We start from the raw sequence: 11,460 nt of genomic DNA on the forward strand, positions 1-11,460 counted from the left end.
CCTTCTTTGATACATCCATGTATCTGGTCCTACTATGATACATCCACGTATCAGGTCCTACTTTGATACATCCACGTATCAGGTCCTACTTTGATACATCCATGTATCTGGTCCTTCTATGATACATTCATCATGTATCTGGTCCTTCTTTGATACATCCATGTATCTGGTCCTACTATGATACATCCACGTATCAGGTCCTACTTTGATACATCCACGTATCAGGTCCTACTTTGATACATCCATGTATCTGGTCCTACTATGATACATCCATGTATCTGGTCCTTCTATGATACATCCATGGATCTGGTCCTTCTATGATACATCCATGTATCTGGTTCTATATACATCGATGTATCTGGCCCTACTATGATACATTCTTTTATTTGGTACTACTGTGAAACATTCACGTAGCAATTATTCCTACTTTGATACATCCATGTATCTGGTCTTACTATATCAAATCCAAGTTACTAGTTAAACTATGATACATCCACAGATCTGGTCGTACTATGATACATTTACGTGTCTGGTCCTACCAAACACATCTAGGTATGGTCCTATTTTGAAACAACCACGTATTTGGTCCTACTGTAACACATACACGTACAGGATCGTGCTATTGACATGCGACTAATCAGTCACTCAAATCAATAGATGCTGTAGGCAAACTCAAGTACAGAAGTTAATTTTCATTAAAAACTCGAAAATTCCGATGTTTTGCCAAATACAGTTAAGACAATATATACCGGAGGGTAGATAAAGCTAAGTGTTTAAGTTAATTTTAACATGTTATGAACAGTAATTGAAAAAAAATAAAAATATATCAATGATATTCATGTCAACACAAAAGTACTGACTCCTTGGTAGGCGATACATTTTCGGATGAAAGGTCTATTAGAAGTAGTATCAAACATGTAAAAACTCTTCAAAAGATACAAAGCTTCTTATTTTGTATACCGAACTTGTTTTGTGTCTATATAAAACTCATCAATGGCGCAAGAATTAAAACATTTGGAACTCCGAAGGTCAAATCAAATACAAAGTTGAAGAGCATTAGTTATCTCAAAATTCCGGAGAGTTGTGCCAAATACAGTGCTTAATAAAATTGAAGGAGAAGGATAATACACATGAATGAAGGACGCAAGGCATATTCGATTGAACAATGAACACTTGAATGCTAACTTCGCGTAATAATTACTTTGTACGATGTTTAACTTTTCGTTACACTTTAATGTTTCTATCCTCAGGCATAAACGACCCTATCCGTCTTTGACCCAACGTTTTGCTCTTCAACTTTCTATTATATTTTGGCTTCTTACAGTTTTGGTTCAAACACCATTGAGGAGATTTTTGTAGGGAACAACTGCATGGGTCGATGGCACTGCTTATGGAAGTTTCATTCCCTTGGGTTATTAGCAACTAAACAGACAGCCCATTTTGAGTTAATTTACCGTTATAAAATTTTAAACTATTCGAAACAATAGCTCTTTCGCATATGGTGTAGATATTTATTCGGGTTAATACATGTATGCATATTTTTTGACATGACCCATACAAGCCTTAATATACACTATTGGCATTATTTGAGTTCAGTAGTTACTCCCATATCAATTAAGTGGTTTATTTATTATATAAAATCTTCGTTTTCATTCCAATTACCGACATAGCTTAACTTAAAGAAAGTAATAGAAAATATATACTTCCGCTTTTATGTTTATGCTAAAAACATAAAAAGCAATTTGATTGATAAATAAGAGGAAAGCATAATTTTTGTAAATGTTTGGCATGAATATCGGAGTTCTCGGATAAAATTTTCTCCACACAATATTTGAATGCCAAACATAATACGGTGGTAAATCCATCATTTTTCAGAGTTTTGAATTGTTGTAATTATGATAATAATCAAAATATTCTCTATGTAAATATAAATATCATTTTTTAATTTTATGGCTTCTGCAATGTACGTCATACATAACTGCACGCACTGCTTTTCACCTTTCTTTATATTTATTTAATTAAACCATCAAATGAAATTCTGTTTTTATTTTGTAACCTCATTAAACACCGATAGCTGAATCTATGTCAGTTTCAATTATGTAAAAAAAAATAACGTCAAAATGTTGGATAAATACCATTTTTTACTCTTAACAAGTCTTTGATATTTTTAGCGATAAATCAAATCGTTTGCTCTATGTTTTCTTTGATTAGATTACAAAAACTAAGTGATTTCCATGTTCTACTCATAAATTATCCAACATTATTGTAAGACATATTTATATATGTTCGTCTTCTGAAAATTTATTTTTTAAAGGCAATTTGATGATTTATCTTTAAAATAGTTTGTTTTGTAGAAGTTATTTCTAATGTAAATTGACTTATCCTTATCAAGCTGCCAAAATCTACATCAAGTTGCACTTGCAATAACTTAAAGAAAGTCTTAATCTCAATTAGTTTATATTTGTCCCTTTTTGTGTTTTTTTTTTTTTTAATTTGTTTGATCGTTGGTGTATTTGTGTTTCCAATGCATCGCTTCTTCAAAATTATATAGTGGTATCCCATGATAACCGTCCCTTAAATGGACTTTTCTTTGCAAATTTTTCTTCAATTTTTGTATGGGTTACTGTTTTTTGGCATCTACACCATACCACCATGGTTGCTTTATTTATGTCGTCTTGTTTTTATACGCCCGTCTTTTAGACGGGACGTATTATGGTATACCGTTGTCCGTCCGTCTGTCCGTCCGTCCGTCGTCCACACTTCGGACAATAACTCAAAAACACTTTCACCAATTTCCATGAAACTTAAGTGAATTGTTTATATCTATTGACGTAAGCTCCCTTTCGTTTTTTTTTTTTTAATTTCAGATTTTAAGTTTTGGATTTATGGGGCTTTATTCATAAAAAAGGGGGGATTTTCAACACTTTGGACAATAACTCGAAAAGGCTTTCACCAATGTCCATGAAACTTTGGTGAATTGTTTATATCTATTGATGTAAGCTCCCTTTCAATTTTTATAAATTTCAAATTTTAAGTTTTGGATTTATGGGGCTTTATTCATTAAAAAAAGGGGGGATTTTCAACACTTCGGACAATAACTCAAAAGGCTTTCACCAATGTGCATGAAACTTTGGTGAATTGTTTATATCTATTGATGTAAGGTCCCTTTCAATTTTTATAAATTTCAGATTTTACATTTCCGTGTTATGAATTTTTATGCTTAAAAAAGGGGGAATTTTCCAATTTTGGGACAATAACTAACACTTTCACAAAATTTTATGCAACTTTGATAAATTGTTTATATCTATTGACATAAGCTCCCTTTCCATTTTTATAAATATTAGATTTTACGTTTTCTTAAGTAATGAATTTTTATACTTAAAAAAGGGGGATTTTATGAAACTTTGGTGAATATATTAATGTAACATCCCTTTTGATTTGTATATATATTTCTAGTTGATCATATAAATTCATTTAAAGCATAAAAGACAAGTTAAAAGAGCAATGGGCGTATCATGCGCTAAAGCGCAGCCCTTTATTTTCTGAATCACTTTGTTTTGCATCCGTATTTCCAATTTAATACTTCATTTCTGTTCCCAAAGTTTAAGTACAGGGAATTCGTAAGTCTTTTAGTGAGCTAAATGAGGCAACAGTAGTAGAGTGCTCGTTACACCCTCTCAATTTGAAAGAAAACAATTATGATCTACCTTTTACAAAACTAGACAATTTTTTTCATAGACTCGAACCAAGATCTGTCCCCCTTTTCTTACTTTTGATGAGTGGGTTTTTGGTTTTGTTGATATTGTTTTGGTTACTTTTTACTGAATGGAAAGGGAACGTTATCCGGTATTGTTTTATTAAGGTTGATCAGACCAAAATGAATACTTTAGCAAGAGGATCGGTGCGATATTTTATTTCCGTATGTTGGTAATATTATTATAATTATCGTGTTTTTCATATATAAATGGAAGATACAACGTAAAAATCACGGGTCAAATATTTCCTTGTCTGAATTTGTTCCTGCTTTCTATTTTTAACCAACAATCTTTTATCTCCTAGCAAAAACATGTTTCTTTTCTGTATTTGTCATAACGAATTGTAATCTTGACGTTAAGAGGAACACCATAGGGTTACGTACACATACACATTATAAAAATAAATAATCATTCCTGGTTTGCACCTCAGCTTTTGCTAAGTTATATCACATACCATGTCTCTGAGAAAAACGTAAGATGTTAGAACATTGCCTGCAATAAGAATTATGCTCAAACATTTGACATTGATGAATATCAGTTTACATTCGGCACAATACTGTTACCGTCCTTACGTGTGTAACTCGAATGCAATAATGGGATAAAAATATGCTTTTAATGTATTTTGGACTTAGGTTTATTTTTAACTTTTTGTGGTAAGTATATAATTTTATATGAGATACTTTAAGGCTGTTTGTTATCATACTTTAATTGTCAACAACATATCCTTAAATATTTTAAGTGGATAACGCTGTTAGAGAAATTATCTTTAAAGGGGATTGTTCACAGAAATTATTGTAGGAATAGTGTGATTTTGTTGATGTTATATATATCAGCTTTAATTATTCATTATACAAAATTTGAAAAAAAACATATTATATCTAATCTCTAGATAAATTATTGCATGATACTCATGGGATTTTTACCACAACCTTTTCCCTGAGGAAAATGAACTATTGTTATTTGAACGAATTCATTTGTAAAGATGTATTAGAATTAAATGCAATTAATGAATAATTACTTCAAAATACATTCAATCTGGGAAATAACGTAACTTTACAACGAAATAAATCCCTTAGGTGAAATTCTTACTTTAAACCAATAGCTTCCCGACGTCTTATGATAAAAGACGTACATACTTTTAATTATTAGAACCTCATGCTAAAGTGCAATGAACTAAAATATATCAGTGAAATGTCGACAAATAATTTCGTGCAATATCAAATATTTGAATTATATATTTTTTTGTCACTTGGTAAGATGTTGCCTTTGTTTTTAGTCCATCCAATGTGACTGTCTGACTTTATCATTTCATTCTTCATTTTTCATAAACTAAATTGACTTTCTATTAATTTGTATTGCTTATTCCATGTAAACTGTATAATTTAAAAAAAAAAAGGTTAGTTGAGCTGTACATTTATCATTTTTTTTTACTTTGACGCTCTGACACTCTGATAGTAATATTTGGTGGGCGTTTTGATGTAATTTTCCTTTCTCTTTAAAATTCAATTTCTGGTTCGAATTCATTAAATGTGTATTCGGTTGCAACAGCTCAGGGCAAAGTTTAGCTGTAAGGTTTTGACTTTTGTTTAGAGCATTTTGGTTTTTGTTCCTCGTGATTATTTTACTTGACTTCCATTATGTTTAGTATCGAGCATACACTGTAGACATGTATCGTGCCCGTTGTAATTAGCATTAAAGTTTTTACTGTGTAATATACAATTTTCAACTCTAGCAATTATTGTATTCGTTATACATGTTATATAAATGTTTGTTTAAAGCTTGAATTGCTTTATGGGTTCCGACATGCTAATTGGAACATTGTTTTATGATTACTGTCATATAATATATCCTAATGTGACAACGCTATACGTTCAACGACCCTTTCATGCCAAAGTATAAGAGATATCTGTTCTAAAAGGTAAAGATGGGTTAATGTAAAGGGAAGGATAAATCCAAAAAAAATAAAAGGAGTCTTAGGCTTTGTTAAGGAAAGTCAGTTGATAATTTAACAAAATATGGATTAATCAAACAAAATCTAACTAGCGGACGACCACCCGCAACGCAAGGGCAAATTTGCGTAATTTCCTACTTTCGAAACTTATTTTCTTATATCTTTCGTCCCTCTAAGCATAGTTTTTATTAATTTTAAAATATATGTGAATTCAATTTAGAAAAAGAAAGACTGACACATTATCAGGAAGAATAGAATCTGCAAAATATTGATAATTATATGTATGTTGCACTATGGGACTTCTGAAAGATTTTTATAGATTTTGTTAACACAGAAATTATGGATTTGATTTTCATTTGTGTCCTTTTTGATTTTCCGATATTGAGCTCATTTTGGATTAGTTATTGCCTTCAGTGTGTGCACAGTTAAAAATGTTTATGAGATAGAACTTGTAATTTAGATAGTTGAAATACTAACTACCATTTGGGAAATTGATATAATAGTATCTGTACATAATAGTGTTGTAATGTTTCCATCTTTTGCAGTTGTAAATTTGATTTTTATTGACCTCAACATCAACAGTTAATTTGACGAATCAAAAATTTAATTGTTTCAACAAATTATTTTTAGTAAGTTGAAAGCAATACCAGTAGCATATAACACCTCCCCTGAGACAGAATATTTTGAAAATTATTCCATCTAAAGAGATTGTGTGTTACTGTGTTTAGTTGACTATACTTTAAATACTAGTAGTACAACAATATTTTTGGGCCAGGTGTGATACAAATTATATTTTTGTGGATTATTAGGCATAAGGTTATTTGACCTTGCTATACCGCCATTTTAATTTTATGATTTTTCCAGTAACTATTAGAATTATTTGTTAAATCTTACGTTTCACGCATTCCAATGCTTCACTTTGATGTCACAGTCTGCTTTATGAGTTTGGTGATTCATATTCTGGATATATATGCAATACCATTCAATTACGTTACGTTACATTATGTGTTCATGCCTAGTTATTCGTAGCATGCGTCTCACTTTTTTTGTCTGACTTATCATTGTCATTTGGTTTTTTGTTGCACTTTAGTGTTTCGTTTGTTTCGTTGTTTTCCTCTTATATTTGATGTGGTTTCCTCAGATGGAGTTTGTAATCCGGATATTTGTGTTCCAATCGATTTGTGACTTTCGGTATACTACTGTTGCCTTTATTTATTATATTACTTCTTCCTTTTTATCTGTACTTGATATAGCATAATTAGTTCGGTTTTTTTTCTGGTGGTTATTTTTTTGGAAAAGGGGAGGGGGCGGGTTTGCTTCTTTCCTGAATGTATTGCTCTGGCAATCTTTTACTTCATATAATACCAATAGATGGAACGGTTTACAAAATAATCTTGTTAAAAAAAATTGCCGAAACTCAATTTGATAGCAACATAATACTTTTTCGTCAATTTTTCTTAATGTTGTCTTTTTTCTGTATTATTCATCTGAACTATGGTACTGTTACTTTTTCTTCTGAATCAAGATTACTAGTCATTTATCTCTATAATGATACCATTCATTGTGCAACAAATGTAAGGTTTAAACAGTTTTCATATGTGTTCAAACTCTTCTGAAAAGTACATTTGACTTCAAGATATAACATTTGTGAACAAAAATCTATTTGCAATGATGTCGAACTGTTAGAGAATCTTCTAAATAGCTTAATCGGTTGGAAACTGCTATATAGTGCATATGAATAAGATTGTATACCCTTAATTGCTATCAAAACTCAGTGGTAGACATTTAATGTTATTATTGAACTGACAAAATTCACAGGTACGATTATACGTTTTACCAATTCATTTTTCGAATGTACTAGATAACACGTCTATCTCGAGACGTCTATAATATAGAACGGTATTTTTAATTCATTTGGACATAGAAGAAACAATTGTGCCATTATATGGACAATAACTTATTACGATTGGTGAAGATCTTTCTTCCTGAGCTTACAGCCATATCTTAGAGTATGAACAACGAAGAAGTTTACTTTGGCAAGTGGAAGATTGATTAATTTATCGTAGGTGTTTAACGCCCCAGCAGCACACAAAGGCTATAGCTAGGCAATAACAAAAAATGATGAATTTAAGATATTACGAAATAAAAATTATAGATGAAAGAAGGGTTAATGGGGATACAGAAGTTGACAGTTTAAAAAATATTGAGAGGGGATAGGGTTGCGAATTTAAGTCCTAGCATATTGTTGAAATTAACATACTCTAAAAAAAACGAATCATTAGGGATTTACTTGTTCTAACAGCTTATAACTAAAACATGTTGACCATTAAGGAATCTTCCGAAGGACGATTTGGGTATTTGATACATACCACACGTTGCAGACGTCACTAGAAGTACCCCTCAGTTGGAAAAGCATGATCAATTCCTTTCAGTCCCTATAACTATAGCATCGGAATTGAAAATGTGAGAAGTTACTTAAATACACTACTCATAATATTTACGTACATGGTTCACCTTTGTAGAAACGATAATCGGATTTCTCACTGTACTCCTTGAAATGTCTGTACGCTCGTCTTTTAGTTTGAAACTATAATCTTCGTTAAACAGAAACCACCATACACATATTTATGATTGAACTGAATAAATAGTTCGTATGTAAATTACTTTTCCTGTACCAAGTCAGGAATATGACAGTTCTTGTCCATTCGTTTTTGATGCGTTTTGTTATTTGATTTTGCCATGTGATTATGGACTTTCCGAATTGATCTTCCTCTAAGTTCAGTATTTTTGTGATTTTACTTTTTCCTTATATTTCCTTCTACGTACAACAGTATGTTTTCAAATGCATATTAACAAAATATTTTATGGAATTAATGGATGAGAATCAAATCATTCGTATATTAATCTCCCGGATTAAGCATTCTCTGTTATAAATTGAAATTGAAAATACAAAAAAAAAATCCTTATTATTTAGATAAACTGAGACAAAAAAAGCAAAGACATAAATTGTTGATGGAAACAGGGTTTGTGAAATGTTATATACGTCAAGCAGTGCTTCGCGTCTTGTAGTTCTAAATAGATTACGACAAAGTAGGTTGATAATTACAAGTATCTACACTGAAATCTTCATGTCTAGTATGTATATGGATTTATTATTAGATTAACGGTTAATAGCTTAATATTAGTAGGTGTTTATACACGAGTATGATGATAATAACATGCTACAAATAAATAAATGCAAATATTGTCTGGATGTCAAATCTAAATATATTATAGAGATGCAGTTGTGTCGATGGTGAAGTTATCACGTGTAGTTCAAACATTGAATAAGTCATGTCGTGTTAATTATTATGTGGAGATTAATGTATATTTAGAAACAATAATCGTTAATCTTCAATACGGTAAAAAAAATAAATGCTATACACAGTTTTTGATACGCTTTTGGTGCAGCTTTTTTGTTTGCATTTAATCTGTAATAAAGTTCTAAAACTGAATACTTTTTTGTTATTGTCATCAAGATAACTTTATAAGTTTCAACTGGTATTAATCTGTCCGTTTGTTTTCAACAATAAACCAAAAATGTCTCTAATTTTACCAACACCAAAAAAAAATTTACCTGGATACAAGGTTACTTTTAGCCAAGAAACTTTTTTTATATTAACATCTCTATTATGCTGTCACGATTTCGTTGGGGTTTTTTTTCTCTGAATTCTGGTCTCGGTTATTCTTATACAGAAATTGTACTTTTTGAAGTTATGTTTAACATGTCGTTGATATGAATAAAAAGAGACGTAAATGCTTATGATTTATTTTAAATTCTTTTGATTTTATTTTCAGATATGAAAATAGTGATGGGTGTACACCAATGATCATAAGACGCTGCATCAAATAAAATCTAGATCAAGATCAACAACCTTAAGATACTGAATAGAATATACTATTAAGGATTTAATTCATGATAGTTTAGTTATGTTTTACCAGGAATGTCTAACGCGACAACATCTAATATTAGTGAGTTCTGTAGAGGAATACTCGCAAATGTTGCCGGTCCTCCACCGTTTCTGGACCAAGAAACAAGGTATTTCTTGACGGCAGTATTGACATTCTTTCCACTTTTGACAGCTGGTGGCAACGCTTTAGTTATAATAGCGGTATACACACATAAACGTCTTCAGACAATAACTAATGCATTCGTTGTGTCCCTATCGGTTGCTGATTTATTGGTGGCCGTATTTGTAATGCCATTTGGAATATATCAACAATATAACAATAAAGTGTGGCAGCTAGGTAAAGATTTATGTCTAGTGACTACAAGTCTTGATGTTATGTTCACGACGACATCCATCATGCATCTTTCATGTTTAGCGATAGACCGGTACTTAGCTATATGTCGGCCATTTTTACATGAACGAATAAGCAAAACCATCATTGGATTAATGTTGGCTGCTTGTTGGATAACGCCTATTTTCATATCATTTCTTCCAATTTTGTTTAAATGGAATCTCATTGGAATCGAAGAACTGCATGATTGCCTTTTTCCGCCAAATGAAGAAGTTTGTGGATTCATAGTAAACAAACCATTTTCGATAATTTGCTCAGTTATAGCTTTTTACATTCCTGCTATATTTCTTATTCTAAGCAATATAAAGATATTTCAAGTAGCCAGAAAGCAAGCGCAACATATCCATAGTTTAGAAGCTCATTTACATAAACATAAAAAAGGTAAACTAAAGCGAGAAACGAAAGCCGCCAAGACAATCACTATTATTATGGGTTGCTTTTGTGTCTGCTGGTTTCCATTTTTCATACTGAATATTGTAGATCCTTTGATCGGATATAAGCTTCCATATGCACTTTTTACAACAGCGATTTGGCTGGGATATGTTAATTCAATGCTTAATCCGTTCCTTTACTACAATTTTAATAGAGCATACAAAACAGCATTCAAACGTTTACTGACATTTAAAGTATGCCAAGGAGTTCGAGAGTATAATGATGACATATTCAACACGCATGACAATTCCGATGTTCATTTACAACCGAATAATTCTTCATTGAACCATGACCCGCATAGTCCTATTACAGAAATGTCTAACTTCAGTGCCGGAAGTACTTATGAATAATCCTGGTTGTGTTTGTGATAGCTGTCTAATTTATATACTTAAGTTGCTTTCAAAACTACTTTTTGTATTAGTAAACCCAATTTTAACTTAATTTGATTAATCGGACTTCCATGAAAAGAAATTAATTCTTATTTTTAATTAGTTTTTAATAGATGTTTTTTTTTTTTCAGAGCGTACTAAGTAATCATTAACTACGTTGCTAAATCATACCCTATAGTTTCTTTACTGAATCTTGTCGGACAACGATTGTGCTTATTTTGACCTCACAGGTTTCATACGTTTATGTATTAATTATTTAATGCTCAGTTATTTATTAATTTGTATAAGTTTTGGTATGTTGATTTCACAGCTATAAAGGTTGTGTTTTTGTAATGTTTTCATTTTCTTCAAACGATATTTGATTAATGTAAAACACCATAGCACCGGCAAAATTTAGGCGGACGACAGGACAATCAAAAATCCGTTAATACCTTTTCACGAAAATTGAAAAAGATGACAACAACAGTCAACCGTACACAACTTTGAAAACAAAAGACTGAGTAACACAAGCACCACCACATAATTGGATGATCTCAGATGATCTTGAAGAGTGAGCAGTTCTTGTTTCACATATTGCAGCCGTCCATTGCTT

General features: G+C 31.4%; 1 protein-coding gene across 6 annotated transcripts in view; it reads left to right on the forward strand.

The window, feature by feature from the left end:
* The window catches only part of LOC143071214 (5-hydroxytryptamine receptor 4-like), a 69,174-nt gene extending 57,973 nt beyond the window's left edge, over positions 1-11,201 (forward strand). For 3 of the 6 annotated variants that reach the window (XM_076245381.1, XM_076245385.1, XM_076245383.1), the window contains one exon: positions 9,544-11,201. In XM_076245381.1, coding sequence (XP_076101496.1) covers positions 9,690-10,829 — 1,140 coding nt within the window. In that variant the 5' untranslated portion in view covers positions 9,544-9,689 and the 3' untranslated portion in view covers positions 10,830-11,201. Of the gene's footprint in view, positions 1-4,145; positions 4,409-8,982; positions 9,045-9,543 lie in introns of those variants that run through there. The other 3 variants (XM_076245384.1, XM_076245387.1, XM_076245386.1) reach the window with 2 other exon arrangements.
* Positions 11,202-11,460: the final 259 nt, after the last annotated feature.

The sequence above is a fragment of the Mytilus galloprovincialis genome, chromosome 4 (assembly GCF_965363235.1).
Source record: "Mytilus galloprovincialis chromosome 4, xbMytGall1.hap1.1, whole genome shotgun sequence".
NCBI lineage: Eukaryota > Metazoa > Mollusca > Bivalvia > Mytilida > Mytilidae > Mytilus > Mytilus galloprovincialis.